The sequence below is a fragment of the Mobula birostris genome, chromosome 17 (genome assembly GCF_030028105.1).
Source record: "Mobula birostris isolate sMobBir1 chromosome 17, sMobBir1.hap1, whole genome shotgun sequence".
Taxonomy (NCBI): domain Eukaryota; kingdom Metazoa; phylum Chordata; class Chondrichthyes; order Myliobatiformes; family Myliobatidae; genus Mobula; species Mobula birostris.
The window spans coordinates 14,087,195-14,110,849 of NC_092386.1; the positions used below are offsets into that span (position 1 = coordinate 14,087,195).

General features: G+C 42.9%; 1 protein-coding gene across 4 annotated transcripts in view; it reads right to left on the bottom strand.

Annotated features, from left to right (window-relative positions):
* Positions 1 to 23,655, bottom strand: part of rasgrf2b (Ras protein-specific guanine nucleotide-releasing factor 2b) — a 169,079-nt gene that overhangs the window by 109,773 nt on the left and 35,651 nt on the right. For 3 of the 4 annotated variants that reach the window (XM_072281287.1, XM_072281290.1, XM_072281291.1), the window contains exon 3: positions 4,444 to 4,591. The exons of the other annotated variant lie outside the window; for it this stretch is intronic. In XM_072281287.1, coding sequence (XP_072137388.1) covers positions 4,444 to 4,591 — 148 coding nt within the window. The remainder of the gene's footprint in view (positions 1 to 4,443; positions 4,592 to 23,655) is intronic. 4 annotated transcript variants of the gene reach the window in all.

Here is a 23,655-nt window from a genome sequence, read left to right on the forward strand (position 1 = left end):
GATGCTTCCTGGACAAAAGGGCCTGAGTTATAGGGAGAAGTTGGCCACACTAGATCTTTATTCTCTAGAGCACTGGAGAATGAGGGTGACCTCATAGAAGTATATAAAATACTGAGGGGTATGGAAACAATCATAGGTTTTCCCCAGAGTTGGAGAGTCCAAGGTGAGAGGGCACACATACAAGATGTGGAGAGATCGAAGAGACCTGAGAGGTAATTTCTTTACACAGAGGGTACTGAGTACCTGGAATGAGCTGCTAGAGAAAATGGTCAAGGCAGGTACAATTGCAACATTTAAGAGGCATTTGAGTAGGTACATGGTGGGGAAAGGGTAGTAGGGTTAAGGGCCGAATGCAGGCATCTGGAACGAGTAGGGAGGGTGGTCAGCACAGACCAGCTGGGCCGAAGGGCCTGTACTCCATGACTCTGTGAAATGGTCGGTTTGCCAAATGGTATCAAATACATTGGTGAGATTAGCAACACTACATGAAAAATACTTTTGTTTTTATTAAATAGCTGGCCTGCATTAGCCAGCTTTTTCACACAGAGGATGATGAGTATATAGAAGTTTATAAAATGATGAGAGGTAAGGATACGGGTGGGCACTCATAGCTTTTCCGCAGGCTTGGGGAGTCTAAAGCGAGAGGGCACAGATACAAAATAGGTGGAGGGGTTGAAGGAACCTGAACTTTGAACCTATGCTTGATTTTGAGAAAAGATGGGATTCATTTGCTCATTATTATCATTTGAGTTAATTGATAGATTTCCTCCACGATCTAATACTTTTTTTTTCTTGCTGGCAGTTTGATGTTTATCTTTAGAAGCTTTTTGTATGACGTATGGCTCCGGGGTTGAACACCTAATGTGGTTTCCCCCCCACTTTTTCTTGCTTAGAAGGGTTTTCTTTTTATCACCAAAATTTTTTCAATCTTTAAAATTATGTTTTTTTCTTGAGACATTGTAAGTGTTGCTTACTTCGATGTACTCGTGTTAATTTTGGATAATAATAATAAAAAGATTTGAAAAGAAAAAAGAAGAAAAGAACCTGAGAGGTGATTTCTTCACACAGAGGGTGGTGAGTACTTGCAATGAGAGCTGCCAGAGGAAGTGACTTAGGCAGAGGCAACGGTACCTTTAAGAAGCATTTGTTTGGGTACATGGAGGGGTGGGGCTTAGACTGTTATGGGCTGAATGCAGAAAATTGGGTCTAGCAGGTGGACACTATGGTCAGCCTGACTTGAAGGCCCGAAAGGCCTGCAACCATACTATGTTGCTCTATGTCTCTTTGTGAACTGTCTGATCCATCTGAAATTGATCAAATTCAACAAATGTTTCATGGACGGAGGTGGCACAGTGGTGTAGCAGTTAGTGTAACCCCAGTACAGCAGTAGCTGTAAGATCAGAGTTCAATTCCCACCGCTGTCTGTAAGGAATCTGTACGTCCTCCCCTTAGCTACACTGGTAAGTAAGTTGTGGGCATTCTATGTTAGCACTGGAAGCCTGGTGACACTTGCAGGCTGCCCGCTACAATCCTCACTGGTTTGATTTGACGCAAATGATGCATTTTACATTATGTTTCAATGTACATGTAACAAATAAAACTAATATTCTTCTTTTTCTCGATGAAATATAGAAGTGCAAGAGGGCCACTGTGATATGTGTGCTGTGAGACAGAGATGTTACTTGAAGCTGAGTTTATGCCGTTACTCGGTGTTAGAATGCTTAGATAGATTAGCTTAAATATTAGCTTTATTTGTCTCATGGTTATCGAACCACACAGTGAAATGTGTCATTTGTGTTAACAAACAACATAGTCAGAGGATGTGCTGGGGGCAGCCCACAAGTGTCCCTATGCTTCTGACGCCAACATAGCATGCCCACAACTCACTAACTCTAACTCTGATGCCTTTGGACAATGGGAGGAAACTGAATCACCCAGAGGAAGCCCACGCAGTCACGGGGAGAACGCGCTAACTCTTTTCAGATAGCGATGGTAACTGCACACCAGTCGCCGGCCCTGTAAGGCACTGCACTAACCACCATGCTACCGTGTATCCTGGTCTACGTTACTGTGCCGCCAGTGGACAGCGGAGGATAAGGGAGAAGTGAACGAGAGGCTACATCAGAGGCTGATACACAGGTCTGAAACTCTGCAAAGAGACTGACTGGAAAAAGGGATGTACTTCTGGACTTAACTTACATCTATCTCTATGAACAATGGCATCAATTAATGAAAATTTGTTATGGTAGGAGCATTTAAATTCAATGACTTCAGTGGAACGTCTAACCAGCATGGCTAGTTCTGATGCATAACTCTGTAACCAATGCAAATATCATTAGAATTTTCTAAACATACTGTTTGTGTTGCACATCATATCAATATTTTCATCTTATCAATCCCATTTTCCATAGCAGCTGAAAATAGTGTATAATATTTCCAAGTTTAAGAACCCAAGCATACAATTTGAATTGCAAAATCTATACTGTCCTTTTAACAACTGACCTCCAATTGATTTTTGGACTTTACCATTACTGTTTACCCAGATTCCTGTCAGGATTCTAAACAAATTATTAATTCGAATGATTCATTGCTTCCATTCTTTCTAATGTACAGAGTCAATCTTTCAACATAAGAGCAGCCCATTTACATTGTAATACATCCAGCAAAGAGCATAGAACACAACAGCACAGTCCATGATGTTGTGTTGACATTTTCTCTCTCTCTCTCTTCCACTTTCACTCTTTCTCTCTCTCCCTCTCTCTCACACACACACACACACACACACACACACACACACACACACACACACACACACAGAGTCTGCTGATCCTCGAGTCAGGTGCGCTTGAATAAGCTTCACTTCGGATTGCAACATCACAACAGCGCTCTGTTGGTCTCCCCTTCACTGTGGAAAGGGTGAAACCTCTCTCTCCGTCCCTTGTTAGTCAGAGAGAGAGCCTATGGCATGTCAGATTGTTGGGTGAACAATAGTTTTTGTTGGACTGCAGATCATGGTCTCTCTTTGGGGACTTTGCTGTCGCTTGCATGGTGGGTAGTTGGCGCTGAAGCTTCCTGCTCGAACAAGTGGGGAGAGGGAGAGGGTTGATACTTTGCTGCTACTTGTGCATGGGAGGGGGTGGGGGGCACTGTTTTCCTACCATTCATTCTTTGTGGTTTTTATCTGTTTTGTGGATGTCTTTGAAGAGTAAGAATTTCAGGTCGTATACTGTGTACACTTCTCTGATATTAAATGGAACCATTGAATGCCCATTAAATGTCTTCCCTGTTTTCCTTGTTCTGTTGATAATTATTGAGTCTGTTCATGTGCCCTCATTTATTTAAGTTTGGTTATTGACATTTATTCATGAGACTGTTCTGCTAATTGTTGATTGCTGTTTGCTCTATTGTCTTGTAAATTGTTGGTTGCTATTATGTTGTCTGTTATGGCGTTTTCCTGTGTTTTAAGCTTGGCACTGAACCACAATCAGTTCTGGTATGTTTCACACACTGGTAATAAGGTGATTCTGATTCTGATCAAAGATCTGCCTCCACACATGATCATCTTCTCAGTCTTGGATCTTTTCGAATTTCTGCACAATTCCTACCTGTTTGTAACCTGGTAATTGCGTGATCTCTGCTGTAACGGACGTCCGCTTTGCTTTTCCAAATGTAAAGGAGAGCCAAATGAATCAAACTCTTAGCCCGGACATTTGCTGAATATTCAGTTGAACCCAACCCACTCTCCAAGCCATTACTGGAATGGTTTAACAATGTCACAAATACTGAGGTCAAAGTTCAAAGTAAATTTATTATCAAAGTTACCTTATCATATGTTAACAAGTACTACCTTGAGATTCATTTTCTTGCAATCATTTACAGGAAAAATAAATAGTAAAATAGAACTTATATTTTTTTAAAAAACTATACACAAGCAAAATGTGACAAACAACCAAAGTACAAAAGAAGACAAACTCTGCAAAATTTTTTTTAAAAATGAGCTGTAAAGAGTCCTTAAAAGTGCACCTGTGGGTTGTGGAATTAGTTCAGAATTGTGATTAGTGAAATTATCCATGCCAGTTCAGGACCCTGATGGTTGTAAGGTAATAATTATTCCTGACCCTGGTGGTAAGGGACCTAGGGCTCCCTTACCTCCTGCCTGATGGTAGTGGTGAGAAAAGAGAATGGCCGGGATGAGGTGCTTTGATGATGGATGTGCTCAATGGTGGGGAGGGGTTTGCCTGTGATGGTCTGGGCTGTATCCATCACTTTCTATAGTGTTAGTCCGTGAGTTATAGCAGTCATGTAGTAAAGTTTCTGTCTCTGTCACACAGTAAATCAGAATAAAGCAAAATGGAGGAGGAAAAAGAACCCTCCATCTATATTTTCATTTCTAGCCATCCATCAGAAATTGATATAATATGTTAAATTGTTCAGACCACTGACCTCAGCCTTCAATCTCTCAATTTCAGTGTCTTGATCTTCAAGTTGCTGTCGGAGTTGGTGGGCTGCGATTTTCTCTGTTTCTGCAATCTGAACCAAGTGTATATACTTCTGCATCAGAATCTCTCGCTCAATTAAAATATCGCAGTAACTAGGAGAAAACAGGAAGAATGAATGAATGCAAGGCGCCTTGGGAAACGAGCTTCACTCAGCTGGATCTGGTGATATTGATCCAGGACCTCTTTGGAAACCAAGACTGAGGCACAGAGCAGTGTGGTTACGGCCATTTCATTAAATGCTACAAGAACAAAGAAAGAGGGGGGCAAAGAAAAAGAAGTCATGGTCATCTCATACTCTGACAAGAGAAAACACTCCAGGTTAGCTTATAAAATAGCCAGATTCAAGTGGTGTGGCACCTGCTGCAGAAAAACTGAGAATTTCTAGAAAATACAGACTACTATAATGACAAGAAAGTTTTCTGAACAATTATACGTACTGTATATAGGTGATGCTGGGTGGCAGGGTGGAGACACGTCTCTATAAAGGAAATGGAAGGCAGTAAGGTGCTCCTTCCCTCCACTAGCCTGTGGGTCACCCTTGGGCAAGGTGTAGCACCTGCTGAGACCCCCACCCCTACTCGATCAGGGTCACGTGAAGCCATGGGAGCAGGTGGTGGATGGTCGTATGAGCAGCTGGTGCATATCACAAGTCCTGGTTATGTGACCACTGATGCCAGGCAGACATTATCTGAAGAGTATTGATAATGGCTGGGGTCACCCGTCTTGTAAAGGCACTGCCCAGAAGAAGACAATGGCAAACCACTTCTGTAGAAAATTTGCCAAGTACAATCACGGTCACAGAAAGACCATGATCACCCACGTCATATGACATAGCACATAACGAATGAACGAATGATTATGTTAAAAAATAAAAGCAATCACAAGAAAGTTAAACTACAAGAAAAATAATAATTGTACCACCTAATCAAGCTTTACCAAAAGGGATTTCATGCAGGTCGGCAGCGGTTAGAACACCAATCATGAGTTAAATAGCAGGGAAGGTTCAGGCATAAAAGGGAGACACTGCCTAGCGGAGCGGCCATCAAAGGAATGGTCATGGATGGAGTGATCTGAGGCAGAGTGGTATGGCTTTGGCGATAATGGGTGGAGGCGAGGTAAATTACCTGTGAGGAATGGAAAGAAGAAGTATCTCTGTGAGGCTGGTGTTCTGTACAGGGTGTCAGGTGTGGGAAGTCTGGGAGACTCCCAGCCTCCTGGACGGCCACATCTGCACCAGATGCGTCAAGCTGCAGCTCCTTAGGGACCGGGTTAGGGAAATGGAGGTGCAGCTCAATGACCTTTGTCTGGTCAGGGAGAGTGAGGAGGTGATAGAGAGGAGCTATAGGCAAGTAGTCACACCGGGGCCTCGGGAGACAGATAAGTGGGTAACGGTGAGGAGAGGGAAGGGCAAGAGTCAGGTACTAGAGAGTACCCCTGTGGCTGCCCCTCTTAACAATAAGTACTCCTGTTTGAGTAGTGTTGGGGGGACAGCCTACCTGGAGGAAGCGACAGTGGCCATGCCTCTGGCACAGAGTCTGGCCCTGTGGCTCAGAGGGGTATGGAAAGGAAGCAGGCAGCAGTAATAGGGGACTCTATAGTTAGGGGGTCAGACAGGCGATGCTGTGGATGCAGGAAAGAAACAAGGATGGTAGTTTGCCTCCCAGGTGCCAGGGTCCAGTATGTTTCTGATTGCATCCATGTTATCCTGAAGTGGGAAGTTGATCGGCCAGAGGTCGTGGTACATGTTGGTACCAACAAAATAGGTAGGAAAAGGGAGGAGGTACTGAAAACAGACTACAGGGAGTTAGGAAGAAAGTTGAGAAGCAGGACCTCAAAGGTAGTAATCTTGGGATTACTGCCTGTGCCTCATGACAGGGAGTATAGGAATAGAGTGAGGTGGAGGATAAATGCGTGGCTGAGGGATTGGAGCGGGGGCAGGGATTCAGATTTCTGGATCATTGGGACCTCTTTTGGGGCAGGTGTGACCTGTACAAAAAGGACGGGTTGCACCTGAATCTGAGGGGGACCAGTATCCTGGCGGGAAGGTTTCCTAAGGCTGTTGGGGAGAGTTTAAACTAGAATTGCTTGGGGGTGGGAACCGAACTGAAGAGACAGAGGAAGGGGCAGTTGATTCATATATAGAGAAAGCTTGGAGACAGTGCAAGAGAGAAGATAGGCAGGTGATAGAGAAGGGATACGCTCAGACCGATGGTTTGAGATGTGTCTATTTTAATGCAAGAAGCATCATGAACAGAGCTTAGAGTGTGGATCAATACTTGGAGCTAAGATGTTGTGGCCATTACAGAGACTTGGATGGCTCAGGGGCAAGAATCCTTACTTAGAGTGCCAGGCTTTAGATGTTTCAGAAAGGACAGGGAGGGAGGCAAAAGAGGTGGCGTCATGGCACTGCTAATCAGAGATAGTGTCAAGGCTGCAGAAAGGGAGGAAGTCATGAAGAGATTGTCTACTGAGTCTCTGTGTGTGGAAGTTAGAAACAGGAAGGGGTCAATATCTCTACTGGGTGTTTTTTATAGACCACAGAGACATTGAGGAGCAGATAGGGAGACAAATTCTGGAAAGGTGTAATAACAACAAGGTTGTTGTGGTGGGAGATTTTATTTTCCCAAATATTGATTGGCATCTCCCTAGAGCAAGGGATTTAGATGGGGTGGAGTTTGTTAGGTGTGTTCATGAAGGTTTCCTGACACAATATGTAGATAAGCCTACAAGAGGAGAGGCTGTACTTGATCTGGTATTGGGAAATGAACCTGGTCAGATGTCAGGTCTCTCAGTGGGAGAGCATTTTGGAGATAGTGATCACAATTTTATCTCCTTTACCATAGCATTGGAGAGGGATAGGAACAGACAAGTTAGGAAAGTGTTTAATTGGAGTAAGGGGAAATATGAAGCTACTTGGCAGGAACTTGGAAGCATAAATTGGGAACAGATGTTCTCAGGGAAATGTATGGCAGAAATGTGGCAAATGTTCAGGGAATATAGGCTCTGCATAGGTACGTTCCAATGAGACAGGGAAAGGGTGGTAGGGTACACGAGCCATGGTGTACGAAGGCTGTTGAAAGTCTAGTCAAGAAGAAAAGAAAAGCTTACAAAAGGTTCAAAAAAACAAGGTAATAATAGAGATCTAGAAGATTATACAGTTAGCAGGAAGGAGCTTAAGAATGAAATTAGAAGAGCCAGAAAGGGCCATGAGAAGGCCTGGCGAGCAGGATTAAAGAAAACCCCAAGGCATTCTACAAGTAAATGAAGAGCAAGAGGATAAGGTGTGAGAGAATAGGATCAATCAAGTGTGACAGTGGAAAAATGTGTATCTAACCGGAGGAGATAGCTGAGGTACTTAATGAATACTTTGCTTCAGTACTCACTACAGAAAAGGATCTTGGTGATTGTAGGGATGATTTACAGCATATTGAAAAGCTTGAGCATATAGACGTTAAGAAAGAGGATATGTTGGAGCTTCAGGAAAGCATCAAGTTGCATAAGTCAAAAAGACCAGACGAGATATATCCCAGGCTACTGTGGGAGGCAAGGGAGGAGACTGCTGAGCCTCTGGCAATGATCTTTGCATCATCAATGGGGATGGGGGAGGTTCGGCAGGATTGGAGGGTTGCCGATGTTGTTTACTTATTCAAGAAGGGGAGTAGAGATACCCCAGGTAATTATAGACCAGTGAGTCTTACTTCAGTGGTTGGTATGGTGATGGAAAAGATCCTGAGAGGCAGGATTTATGAACATTTGGAGAGGCATAATATGATTAGGAATAGTCAGCATGGCTTTATCAAAGGGATGTCATGCCTTACAAGCCTGATGGAATTTTTTGAGGACATAACTAAACACATTGATGAAGGTAGAGCCGTAGATGTAGTGTATATGGATTTCAGCAAGGCATTTGATAAGGTTTATTAAGAAAGTAAGGAGGCATGGGATCCAAGGGGACCTTGCTTTGTGAATCCAGAATTGGCTTGCCCACAGAAGGCAAAGAGGTCATATTCTGCATGGAGGTCGGTGACCAGTGGTGTGCCTCAGGGATCTGTTCTGGGGCCCCTTCTCTTCATGATTTTTATAAATGACCAGGATGAGGAAGTGGAGGGATGGGTTAGTAAATTTTCTGATGTCACAAAGGTTGGGGGTGTTGTGGATAGTGTGGAGGGCTGCCAGAGGTTACAGCGGGACATCGATAGGATGCAAAACCGGGCTGAGAAGTGGCAGATGGAGTTCAACCCAGTTAAGTGTAAAGTGGTTCATTTTGGTAGGTCAAATATGATGGCAGAATATAGCATTAATGGTAAGACTCTTGGCAGTGTGGAGGATCAGAGGGATCTTGGGGTCCGAGTCCATAGGACACTCAAAGCTGCTGCGTACGTTGACTCTATGGTTCAGAAGGCCTTCATCAACCATGGGACTAAGTTCAAGAACCTAGAGGTAATGTCACAGCTATAAAGGACCCTGGTCAGACCCCACTTGGAGGACTGTGCTCAGTTCTGGTCACCTCACTACAGGAAGGATGTAGAAACTGTAGAAAGGGTGCAGAGGAGATTTACAAGGATGTTGCCTGGATTGGGGAACATACCTTACGAGAATAGGTTGAGTAAACTTGGCCTTTTCTCCTTGGAGTGATGGAGGATGAGAGGCGGCCTGACAGAGGTGTATAAAATGATGAGAGGCATTGATTGTGTGAATAGTCAGAGGCTTTTTCCCAGGGCTGAAATGGCTAACACAAGAGGGCACAGTTTTAAGGTGCTTGGAAGTAGGTACAGAGAAGACGTCAGGGTTAAGTTTTTTACGCAGAGAGTGGCGAGTGTGTGGAATGGGCTGCCGGCAATCATGGTGGAGGCGGATACGATAGGGTCTTCTAAGAGACTCCTGGATAGGTACGTGGAGCTTAGAAAAATAGAGGGCTGTGGGTAACCTTAGGTAATTTCTAAAGTAAGGACATGTTCGGCACAACACTGTGGGCCGAAGGGCCTGTATTGCACTGTAGGTTTTCTATGTTTCTATGGTAATCCAACAACCCATGGCCTACTGTGCAGAAAGTGAACTGGGCTTTGAAACATTAAACCACAAATAGCTGAAAGAAAACTGCTTTGCATTACCCCATGCTCTCATACATCCATGAGCTGGCATTTAGCCACCTGACCTGACCTGACCTGACCTGACCTGAAGTTCTAGTCTCACCCAACCTCAGTGGAAATATCCTGCTTGTATTTACCCTGTGTATACCCCTCATAATTTAACATACCTCTATCAAATCTCCCCTCATTCTCCTACACTCTAGGGAGTAATGCCCTAACCTATTCAATCTTTTCCTACAACTCAGGTCCTCAAGTTCCAGCAACATCCTTGTAAATTTTCCCCACACTCTTTCAATCTTACCGATATCTTTCTTCTCCGCAGGTGACAAAAACTGCACACAATACTCCAAATTTGACCGCACCAACATCTTACACAATTTCAACATTACATCCCAATGTTGTTCATACTCTGGATCTGATGGATAAAACATAGAGGTCAGAGTAAAACAGCACAGAAACAGGCCATTTGGGCCATCAAATCTATGTGAATCCTCAGGAACCCATTACTCTAAACCTACAATTTCCATTCATGCCATATGCCCACGTGATATCGTACAGGTTTTTGCAGTTCCTTTCCCACTGCCTGATCATCGGAAGCCAGACTACGCAGACCATTTATTCTGAAATGTTGTATTGGTGATAAATTATCCGAACAATGGGGCAAACACAATGCAGAAGCCTCATTTCAGTTAGAGATTGAACACACCGCACTGTTAATTTTGTGTGACATTTTAGAACATGCATCAAATCTTCCCTCACATTGTTGTTGTCAGCAGCCAACAAGGCTCCTGTTGACAGTGATTTTGTCACATGTGACACTTGGTTTTGTTAAATGTCACTTCAATGAGCAAACATGGTAAGCAACAAGATCCTTAATAAATATTGCAAAAAATCTTTCTATATTTCTGTGACAGGACATATCTGAGCTACAGGTGCTCCTGTACAAAAACAGGAGCAAAGTTAAAATCCATACTTTAGAAATACTGGTTTTTGAGTCCCGATTCACCTGCATATGCAGACATTTTCATCCCCACTCTGTAAGTATTCTGTTCTTGGAACCAACCAATCATATTTGCCTCTATATCGTATGTTTGCATAGCAGTTGGTGCAGTTGCTTTACTGCACCAGTGATCTCTGATCAGGGTTCGATTTCTGCCACGGTCTGCGAGGATTTGTACGTTCTCCCCGTGACCACGTGTGGTTTCCTCCAGATGCCCTGGTTTCCTCCCACACTCCAAAGACAAACGGGTTAGTAAGGATAAGTATGTTGTGGGCATGCTACGAGGGGTGATTGATAATTTCGTGGCCTACGGTAGAAGGAGTCAATTTTAGAAAACCTAGCACATTCATTTTTCAACATAGTCCCCTCCTATATGTACACACTTAGTCCAGCGGTTGTGGAGCATACAGATCCCTTCTTTCTAGAAGTCGGCATCTTGGACCTCCAGAAAATGGTCCACAGCGGGGTGATTGATAAGTTCGTGGCCTAAGGTAGAAGTAGATGAGTTATTAACTTCACACTTTCTGCATTATCACTCAAAGAGTTGAACTGCATGTGCATGTAACGAGAGCGTCTTGGACCTTCAGGTGGTCCACAGCAGGGGTGATTGATAAATTCGTGGCCTAAGGTAGAGGGAGATGAGTTATACAACTCACGTTACATGCACGTGCAGCTCAACTCTTTGAGTGATAATGGCTTGAAGTTAATAACTCATCTCCTTCTACATTAGGCCATGAAATTATCAATCACCCCTGCTGTGGACCACTTTCTGGAGGTCCAAGATGCCGACTTCTACAAAGAAGAGATCCGTATGCTCCACGACTGCTGGACTAAGTGTGTAAATGTAGGGAAAATAAATGTGTTCTAAAATCGACTCCTTCTGCCTTAGGCCACGAACTTATCAATCACCCCTTGTATGTCGGCGTCGAAAGCATTGTGACACTCGTGAGCTGCCCGAACACATTTGTGTCATTGACACAAAATGAATGTACGGCACCGTGCAAAACTGTCAGGCGCATTCTGTACTGTATATATAACTGGGGTACCTAAGATTTTTGCATACTACTGTAGTAATTTTATGTACTGTACTGTATTGTTGCCACTAAAGAAAACTAATTTTGTGACATACGTGAGTAATGATAAACATGATTCTCATTACATGGGTCTCTACTGTGGAGTGAGACTGGGAAGGGGGCAGGGAGAGGGGAATGATTGTTGGGAAAAGGGGAAGGGAAAGGGGGAGGGAGCAGGAAACACCAGAGAGACATCCTGTAATGATCTATAAACCAATTGTTTGGAATCAAATAACCTTGCATGGTGTCTCAGGGCTGGGTGAGACCCCCCACCCTTGGCATTCCTTCTCTGCCACCTGTCCCACACCCTTCCTGTGGTTATCCACCCTCGCCATTCCCAACATCCTTTGCTCCCACCAGATTTACAAACACGTTCTCCACTCCACATTGACAATACAGTGCTGTGCAAAACCCTAGCTTTATATATGTGCCTAAGACTTTTGCACAATACTGTATGTTTTGATGTACATGTGACAAATGAAGCTAACCTCTTCCCAATAAAAATAAACTTGCATACACACATCCCTGTCTGCTTACATGATGTAATAAAGAAATCATGTGTATTTGTTCACTCCCTGCCACCACACAGGTCTCATCATATACAAAGCGCTCATAGCATTATACCGTTTACTTTGTAACTTGTGACATAAATGCACCTTATGCTAAATGTCATTCACTTGGAATATATTTTATTATTTGTTAATTTATTTGTGGTGATATTACTTTGTGTAGTGTGTGTGTGTGTGTGTGTGTGTGTGTGTGTGTGTGTGTGTGTGTGTGTGTGTGTGTGCATCTTGGTCCAGAGGATCATTGTTCGTTTTAACCAGAAGGGCATAAGACCCAGGAGTAGAATTGGTCATTTGTCCCATCAAGTCTATTTGCCATTACATCATTACATCATGGCTGATTTATTATATTATTTATTTTCCTGCTTTCTCCCCATTACCTTTGACGTCTTTACAATTCATGAACCCACCAACCTCTGCGTTATATATACCCAATGACTTGGCCTACACGGCCGTCTGTAGTAATGAATTCCACAGATTCACCACCCTCTGGCTCAAGAAAAGCCTCCTCATTTGGCGGTAGACATGTATATGGTTGAATGACAACAAGCCTGAACTAGAGCCACCATGTAATCAGGTTGTTCCACATGCTTTGTTTTCGAAGTGAATTCACGACTGTGAGAAAAAAATTTGCATGAGGCAATCTTTCACAAACAACAATGGAAACAAATAGCCATATAAATCAGCATTCGTTGTGATGGGCAAGGGGAAAATATTGTGCAGCACACAAAACTAATCCCTTTTTTTCCCTGACACATGGAATAATTTTACTCTCATTTGAGGAGACCATCTCTGCAGCACTGTATCTGAAGTGATGGTACAACATCACAGAATCACTTCTCTGCCACTCTGGTCAGTTCAGTAGCAATGTGTCAGAGTGATCTGCCAGTGTCCCTGAATCCAGACGATAGTATGCAATCCTGAAACACGGAGGACATTTTCTCACTCAGGGGAGGGAATCTTGTGCTCGGAAGTAATGTCCAGAAATACAAGGAATTAAGGCCTCTCCAATGGCTACAGCAGCTTAGCAAGAATCATGGAAAGCTTGTGATTTTGGCCGTGATATCTAGCTTGGGAGGGATTTTTTTTTAAACTTTATGCCCTCACCAATGCCAAGGATCAAGATAAAGACTATTTTCTCTATAGCATAGCTCACATCCCAGAATCTTGGGATGTAGTTCACCTGTAACTGGGATCTCTGAGGACTTGTGGCCACTTGAGAGTAGGGAAGGAACAGGTACTTCAAAGGCATTGGTATGGGGACTTGAGAACAGGGTCTGGCCAGATATTGACAAAGTATTTTACACTTAAAAATGTTCTTTTTCTTCTCTCAACAATCAAATGATGGCTCGGTGTGTTACATCTACTTTGGATTGCTTGTAGTGGCAGCAAGGCAGGTGACTCCAGCCATTGTCAATTCTCTTCAGAGATTGTCTGCCTGGCGTCAGTGGTCGCATGATCAGGACTTGTGATGTGCACCAGCTGCTCATATGACCATCCACCCCCTGCGCCCACGGCTTCATGTGACCCTGATCAGGGGGCTAAGCAGGTGCTACCCCTTGCCCAAGGGTGATCTGCAGGCTAGCGGTGGGAAGGAACACCTTACACCTCCTTTGGTAGAGACGTATCTCCACCCCGCCACCCTTCTCTGGACACTCGCCTCTCCTTCCTCAGGTTTTGCATACTCATTTTCAAATGCATTGATGTAATTGATGCCAGCATATTGTGTGGATAGCTGTGGCCTGAAGTTAGCTTTCTCTGCAACATTGTGTTTGTCATTCTGAATGTTCCTCATCTGATCACCATACTTATTTGCAGTTCGTTTTCCTGTTGCAATCAATCTTGTTTGCATATGTACATTTTTCAACTCCTTTCTCAAACCACTCCATCAGCTTGGTATTTCAAGATGTTAGTTTCGATATCTGCTGGATTAGCTATAACCAAATTATCCTATTTTCACTGAGCTGCCCTTGTTCCAAGTCCAACAAGTAACATGAATGTATCGTGATATTTAATTGGATGGTTCAATGGAATTCAATAGCTAAAATACATGAAAGGGAAATTCAGGGAAAGACAAACAGAATAATTAGCCTTATAGATGGCTCCATTTGAATGCTTTGAAAATTACATTTTTAAAATGTTAAGAATGATTCAGAAGATACATTTAAATCATTAAACCACCTCCTCTTCTAATTCCTGCAAATATTTACATGTCTAACCCAAAGTGAAGTTCCTTACATCTACAGTTAATTGGGACACAGCAGGAACAATACATTTTGGCCCAGTTAAGCAGCTGCCCCAATTAACCAAAGTTTCATGGAAATAGTATATAAGGTATAAAAAAGACAAAACTGAGTAACAAATGATGTACTTAGATGAAATGCAAAAAAAAACTATAACATACTCAATACTACTACAGTACTATAAAACTGTGTATTAGTTCTTTATAGTTATTGACAGAGGAATTCATCCAGTGTATGTGTTCTTTTAATTGACTGCAACCAATGCGGATAATGAACTGCCTTCAAACAATGCTATCGACAATTGCATCCTCCAACTTCTCACTTTCATTGTAACATTCAAGATGATTGCTGATACCTTCAAATTTTTCATAGTGTCTAACTTGTTGAAGTCGTGAAATCGTTTCATTTTCATTCTTGGCCATTCCTGGCATCTCCAAGCCTGAATCCTTGAAACTGCAATTGGGCAAAATAGTTCTGAATGTTCTGACTACTTATTTCTCGCCAACTATCAGTGAGAAAAATAACTGCTTTTTGAAGACAAGTGCACACAACTGACACTACTTAAGAACTGTTCATCCTATGCATGGTGTGTTGTCTAACGGCCACACAAGTACATGCATCTAGTGCTAGTTAAAAACTGTTTGTCAAGTTGCCTGCCCCAATTAAGCAGCATAATATCCCAAATAAATGCAGGGAACCCCAGCTATTTTCTCAATTAGCAACACACACAAAATGCTGGAGGAACACAGCAGGCCACGCAGCATCTATGGACAAGAGTAAGCAGTTGATGTTTCATGCCAAGAATGGCCCACTACTTCGACTGTTTACTCTTTTCCGTAGATGCTGCCTGGCCTTCTGAGTTCATCCAGCACTTCATGAGTGTTGTCTGGATTTCCAGCATCTGCAGATTTTCTTGATTAGTTTTATTTCTTTAAGGGTTGTCCGAAATGTAAAATGTGGATGTCTATGGAGAGTAAAAATTTCAGGCTGTATGTTGTATACATTCTTTGATATGAAATTGAACCTTTTGAACCACCTGAAATAAATGGCTGCCCCAATTAACTGGAACCCGCTGTACTTACAAGGCAAAAGTAGAAGGCAGAATATTTAAACACTAAATGAAACAGTAACTGCTCAAATGCAAATAACAAGGTGTGATCTTGACATGCGTGTGACAACTTTGCATCCATTGCAGGGTGTAACCCAGACAATGAGGTTACACCGGGCTCCATTCACATAGTGCCATTCCTCGACAATTTGATCAGTGTTGTAATGACTGCAAGATCCAAATGTCTGTTTTGAAGAAAGGAGAGGCAGTTTGCTGAGGAATAAGGCGCAGCATTGTGAAGAATTCCAGTGGGGAAAGGGGATGGATTGTACCATAAAGACAAGGTGCTGCAGAGAATGGATAAAATGTGGCAAATATTGTAAATGGGAAACTACAGTTGCAGAATATAGAACATGTATATTACAGCACAGTATAGTCCCTTCAGCCCACAATGTTGTGCCAACCCTTTAACCTATTCACAGATCAATCTAACCCTTCCCTCCTACATAGCCCTCCATTTTTCTATCATCCATGTGTCTACCTAAGTTTCTCAAATGCCCCTAATGTATCTGCCTCTGCCGCCAGCCCTGGCAAGGCATTCCACACATTCACCACTCTCTGTGTAAAAAAACTTACATACTTCTGACAACTCACCTATACATTCTCCAATCATTTAAAAATTATTCCTGCTGGTATTAGGCATTTCTACCTATGGCTGTCCACTTATCATCTTATAGACCTCTGTCAAGTCTCCTCTCATCTCCTTCACTACAAAGAGAAAAGCCCTAGCTCACTCAAACTATCTTCACAAGATATGTCCTCTAGTCCAGGCAGAATCCTGGTAAATCTCCTCTGCACCCTCTCTTAAGCTTTCACATCCTTCCTATAATGAGGTGGCAGAACTGAACACAACATTCCACGCGTGGTCTAACCAGGGTTTTGTAGAGCTGCAACAGTAACTCGTGGATCTTGAACTCAATCCCCCAACTACTGAAAGCCAACACACCAGTCGCCTTCTTAACCACCCGATCAACTTGCACAGCAACTTTGAGGGATCTATGGATCTATGGATGTGGATCCCAAGATCCCTCGGTTCCTCTACACTGCCACTAACTCTGTATACTGCTTTCAAATTTGATTTTCCAAAATGAATCACACACACTTTACTGCGTTGAACTCCATCTGCCACTTCTCTGCCCAGCTTGACATCCTGTCAATGTTCCACTGCAACCTACAACCCTCCACATTATCCACAGTCACAGAGTAGTCAGCCTGGGCTAACGTTTCAAGAGTATCATTTATCACCAATCAAGGCAGTTACCCCTTTTACTTTACATTCGAGTATGATTTCTAGTGCATTGGTTTGTCTTACTCCAACTTTGTAATGCTAGTGTATTAGGGATTTTCAATGCATGCAAAACCATGGGCGGGGACAGATAGGAGCCACCTACTCCTAACTACATTGCACAGACTACTATTTGAAAGCATCAATATGTGTGCTTGAGCAGAGGACCTGGCTAGATATCAACAAAATAATTTATCTATCTAAATATTTTCCATTCCCTTGCCAGCCAGGGGTTGTCTCCATGGGTTACAACAGCTCGGTGATGCTTAGATATTATTCTGCATGCTTAACCCAGAGTATAAGCCAGCCAGTGGTGTAGTGGCATCTGCACTAGACTTGGAGGCGAGTGGTCCCAGGTCCAAAGCCAGACGGCTCCTTGCACACTTTCCTTCCATGTTGGGTTGAGCGTTGAGCTAGCAAATTAGCCTCGTAAAAAAAATCAGACAAATGCTAAAGAAATGGCAAGGTTTCCACCTGATGCGCCATAAGGCGTGAGGAGGAGGAGCAACAACAAGAGCAGCTTAACCCAGAGAGTGGTCTTGGTAGGTCATAAGACCATAAGATATAGGAGCAGAATTAGGTCATTTCACCTATCGTGTCTGCTCTGCCATTTCATCATGGCTGATCCAATTTTCCACTCTGTCCTAATCTCCTGCCTTCTTCCTGCATCCCTTCATGCCCTGACCAATCAAGAATCTATCAACCTCTGCCTTAAATATACAGAAAGACTTGGCCTCCACAGCTGCCTGTGGCAAAGAATTCCACATATTCACCACTTTCTGACTAAAGAAGCTCCTCCTCGTCTCTGTTTTAAAACGATACCCCTCCATTCTGAGGCTTTGTTCTCTGGTCTTGCACTCTCCTACCAGAGAAAACATCCTCTCCACATCCACTCTATCAGGGCTTTTCACCATTCAGTACGATTCAATGAGGTCACCCCTCATTCTTCGGAATTCTAGTGAATACAGGTCCTGAGCTATCAGGTACTCTTCATAGGACAAGCCATTCAAAACTGAAATCATTTTTGTGAATCTCCTTTGAACCCTCTCCAATTTCAGGACATCCTTTCTAAGACAAGGGGCCCAAACCTGCACACAATACTCCAAGTTAGGCCTCACAAGTGCTTTATAAGGCCTTGATATTACATCCTTGCTTTTATACTCTCGAAATAAATGCTCACATCATATTTGCCTTCCTCACCACAGACCCAACCTGCAAATTAACCTTTAGGGAATCCTGCACAAGCATCCCCAAGTCTCTTTGTGTCTCAGTTTTTTGTATTTTCTCTCTATTTAGAAAATAGTCTACCCTTTCATTTCTTCTACCAAAGTGCATGACCATACACTTCCTGACACTGTATTCTATCTGCCATTTCTTTGCCTATTCTCCTAATCTGTCTAAGTCCTCCTTTAGCCTCTCTACTTCTTCAAAACTACCTGCTCCTCCACCTTTCTTCATATTGTCTGCAAACTTTGCAATAAAGCCAGAAATTCCATCATCCAAATCATTGAAATATAACATAAAATGAATTGGTCCCAACACAGACCCCTGTGGAACATCACTAGTCACCAACAGCCAACCAGAAAAGGCTCCCTTTGTTCCCACGCTTTGCCTCCTGCCATTCAGCCACTGCTTTATCCATGCTAGAATACCATGGGCTTGTTAAGCAGCCTCATACGTGACACACTGTCAAAGGCCTTCTGAAAATCCAAGTACATATCAACCAAGTCTCCTTTGTTTATCCTACTTGTTACTCTTCAAAGAATTCCAACAGATTAGTCAGGCAAGATTTTCCCTTGAGGAAACCATGCTAAATATGGCCTATTTTATCATGTGCCTTCAAATACCCCAAAACCACATTCTTAACAATCGACTCCAACATCTTCCCAACCACTGAGGTCAGATTAACCGGCCTATAATTTCCTTTCTTCTGTCTCTCTCCCTTCCTGGGAGAGAGGAGTGACACTTTAATTTTTTCAGTCTTCCGGAACCATTCCAGAATCTCGTGATCATTACTAGTGCCTCCACAATCCCTTCACCATCTGGTCCAGATAACTTATCTACCTTCAAACCTTTGTTTTCCTACAACCTTCTCTCTAGTGATGGTAACTTCACGCACTTCATGACCTGACACCTGGAACTTCCACCATACTGCTAGTGTCTTCCACAGTGAAGACTGTTACAAAATACTTAATCAGTTCATCCTCCATTTTCTTGTTCACCATTACTACCTCTCCAGCATAGTTTTCCAACAGTTCGATATCCACTCTTGCCTCTCTTTTATACTTTATGTATCTTAAAAAAACTTTTGGTATTCTTTTTAATATCATTGGCTAGCTTACTTTCATATTCCATCTTTACCTTCTTAACAACTTTTTTAGTTGCCTTTTAAATACCAACAATCCCTACCCCCTAACTTCCCACTAATTTTTGATCTATTACATGCCCTCTCTTTGGCTTTATGTTGGCTTTGACCTCTATTGTTAGCTATGGTTGTGTCATCTTTCCTTTAGAATACTTCGTCCTCATTCAGATAAATATATCCTGGGCCTGCTCTCCAATCAACTCTGGTTCATTGCACAACACTCAATCCAAAATAGCTAATCCTCCAGTGGGCTCAACCACGAGCTGCTCTAAAAAGCCATCTCGTAGGCACTCTAGAAACTCCCCCTCCTGGAATCCAGCAGCAGCCTGATTTTCCCAATCTACCTGCATATTGAAATCCCCCATGACTATTGTAACATTGCCCTCTAAGCATGCATTTTCTATCCTCCATTGTAATTTGTCAACCACATCCATACTACTGTTTGGGGGTCTATATACATCTCCCATCAGGGTCTTCTTACCCTTGCAGTTCCTTAGCTCTATTCACAATGATTCAACACATTCTGACCCCCCTCACCTCTTTCTAATGATTTGATTTCATTTTTTACCATCAGAGCAATGCCGCCCCCTCTGCCTTCCTTCCTGTCCTTTCGATACATGTGTATTCTTGGACATTAAGCTCCCACCTATAATCTTTCAGCCACAATTCTGTGATGCCTATAACATCATACCTGCCAATCTGCAACTGTGCTGTAAGTTCATCTAGCTTATTTTGAATACAGCACGCATTCAAATACAACACCTTCACTCGTGTATTCACCCTTCTCGATTTTGTCACACTATGCTCAAGCTTTTAATTCCTAACTTTGTCTGAGGTCTTACCAACATCTGCCTCCACAACCTCTCCACTAACTGTTCTAGCACTCTGGTTCCCAGTCCCCTGCATCTCTAGTTTAAACCCCACCATGCAGCATTAGCAAACCTTCCTGCTACAATACTAGTCCCACTCCAGCTCAGGTGCAAACCGTCCCTTCTGTACAGGTCCCACCTTCCCCGGAAGAGAGACCAATGATCCAAAAATCTTATACCCTCCCTCCTACACCAACTCCTTAGCCATTTATTAAACTGCATCATCTTCCTAGTTCTGGCCTCACTAGCACATGGCATGGGTAGCAGTCTTGAGATCACAACCCTGGAGGTCCTGCCCTTATCAACTAACTCCCTGAACTCCCTAACAGATCCTCGTCACTCGTCCCACCCATGTCATTGGTACCGACATGGACCATGACTTCTGGCTGTTCACCCTCCCACTTAACAATGCTGAGGACGCAATGCAGGATATCCTGGACCCTGCACATGGGAGACAACGTACCATCCAGGAGTCTCATCCTTGCCCGCAGAACCTCCTGTCTGTTCCCCTAAATAACGAATCATCTATCATCAAAGTGTGCCTCTTCTTCCCCCTTCCTGTCTGAGTCACAGAGGCAGACTCAGCGGCAGAGGCCCAACCACTGTTATTTTCCTCTGTTAGGTCAACCCCCTCGCCCCCCCCACCCCCGACAGTATGCAAAATGATAAACCTGTTATTGAGGGGGGTGGCTGCAGGGGTACCCTTCACTGGCTCCTTAACCCACCTCCCCTTCCGAACTGTTATCCAGTTTCCTGTGTCCTGCTCCTTGGGTGTGACTACCTCTCCATGTGTCCTGTCTAACACCCCTTCAGCCTCCTGAATGACCTGAAGTCCATCCAGTTCCAGCTACAACTCCCTAACATGAACTGTTAGAAGCTGCAGCAGGAATGACTTCTCACAGTTGCAGTGGTCAGGGACACTGGAGGTCTCCCTGCCTTCCTACATCCTGCAAAAGAAGCATTCACTATCCTGTCTGGCATCTCTACCTAGCTGAGCAGATGTAAGGACGAGAAAGAAAACACTTGAGCATTTCTTTCCCTGAGTGAAGCCTCTCTTTGCTGAAGCCCTGAAGAGCTAAACCCATAAGATCACCACTCTGACTATGTCTACTCAGGCGATGGCTGCTACACTTGCCCCTGCCTTCCTTTAATTTGGTCTTAATAATTAATCCCAAACGCCTATTGGCTGCTGGTCAAAACTCTATTACGCACCCGAAAACCACTTCTGCCTTTTATCCTCGGGATGTGGACCTGATTGAAGTCCCCTCCTCTCAAACTTCCGATGTTCTGATTAGCCACTGGTCAAAGGTCAGTGTCATCCCGAGTCTAAATCTGCCCTCAGTCCACTCAGAGAGACCCTCGAGGAACAATGTGACGGAGAGTGCTTGGTAAACGCACTCTATACACGTGTATATACAAACACATTGTTGTGCTCATGTGTGCGCACTTCAATGTCTTCCCCCAGTAATGGGTCCTAAAGGGTTTGGCTTTATGTTGCCTTTCTCACCATACATGGTGGAATATTTTCTTTCTTTGTAATGGGGATATGTGAATGTGTATATGTTGTTTGTATAGTGTATTTAAAGTAGATACTTCTGTCTATTTTGTAATATGATAGTAACTCCATTGTGGAGCACATCATATTCTAATTCATGTGATGCCTTACGTTAACTGTGGGTAATTTAAAGATGGGACGTCTTGGTGCCTAAAATAACAGGGCAGGTTGCTCTCAGCAGCAGGGAGAGACAGACAGGTCAAGCTGCCAGTTCACACTGGACATAGTATGGAGCTATAATTGTGTTTTCAGATAGATAACCTTTTGTAAATATTGACAGTTCTCTTTTCACTAATCTTGCTCATTTTTGTAATTTTAATTTTTGACACACCTAATAAACATCCTTGCACGAAACTGCTAAGCAACTCCAGTCATTTTTTTCCACTGATGTCAAAACCCAAATATTGTAACAAACAATTTATACAAAGTCTAGGTTGTGACTTAATCTTTACTGAAAATGGTACGGCCTCTGTGGAGTACGTTCTTCTTTTCTGTTTATGTCGAAAGACTCGGAATTGGGCTTAATACCATTGGCATATGTTGTGAAACTTGTTGTTTTGTAGCAGCAGTACATTGCTATACGTAATAAGTTTTTTAAAACTATCAATTACAACAAGTATATACAAGTATAAAGCTAGTCTTTTTCTTTCTGTCCTAATAAAACAATGCAAACTATAAAGGGTTTAATTTCACAGCATGGTACCCAATAATTTGCCTGCCTGGAGTTCAAATTCAAGTTCGTTTATTGTCATTCAACATGTATACTGCCAAACGAAACAATGCTCCTCCAGACCAAGGTGCACAACACTCACCCACAACTCACACACAAAATGCATAAAGTAATACAGTATTATCACAGCAGCTGAGACTGATGCAGTAAGGGGTTTAAAAGAACCAGAAATAATCCTGTATTTATGAAGTCTTATTGATATCTGTGTATTTTTTCTAACCATGATGAGGATGTCAGCAGTAAAATGCATTGGCTAAAATGTCACTGGATTGGTTTATAAAATTCTACACACAGATGACCCAGAGCCCAATAAGCTACCTTTGTTTAAATTGATTTTTACTCAGATAGGCTTGACCAGTCCAGCTACCTCCTTAACCAATATTTGAGACTTTATTATCAAATTCTGCTTTGAAACTGCTGTATAAATTTCCTCATATTGAATTCAACAACTTCAGGCGATCTGTTCTTTCTGACTGTATCAGAACTGACTAGTTCTGAGTAAGCTGCCCATCACTCCATTTATCATTCTCCACTGATGCTGCTAATTTGCTGGCCATCTCCTACATTTCACAGAGTTCACCTGCCCCTTTGTCTCTCCAATTGCCCTCATTCATCTATCCATCATGGCAGACCCCCATCACCCAGGACGTGCTTTCTTCACACTACTACCATCAGGGAGTGAAGACAGACACTCAATGTTTCAGGAACAGCTTTTTCCCCTCTGCCATCAGATTTCAGAATGGACAATGAACCTATGAACACTACCTCACTTTTTTCACTGATTTATTTTTCATTTTTCTTATTGTTACTTAATAGCAACTTTTAATGCATTGCATTGCATTGCTGCTGCAATACAGGAATGAAAGGGTTAATGTAAGAGGAGCCTTTGATGTCTCTGAGCCTGTACTCGCTGGTGTTTAGAAGAATGAAGTGGGAACCTCATTGAAACTTAATGAATATTGGAAGGCCTAAATAGAGTGAATGTGGAGAGGATGCTTCTTATAGTGGGTGAGTCTAGGACCAGAGGGCACAGCTTTAGAATAGAGAGATGTCCCTTTAGAACAGAGATGAGGAGGAATTTCTTTAACCAGAAGGTAGTGAATCTGTGGAATTCATTGCCACAGATGGCTGTGAAGGCCAATTCATTGGGTGTATTTAAAGTGGAGATTGGTAGTTTATTGATTAGTTAGTCACAGGGAGGATGAGTTTGAGGGAGATATTAAATCATCCATGATGGAATGGCAGAGCAGACTCAATAGGCTGAATGGCCTA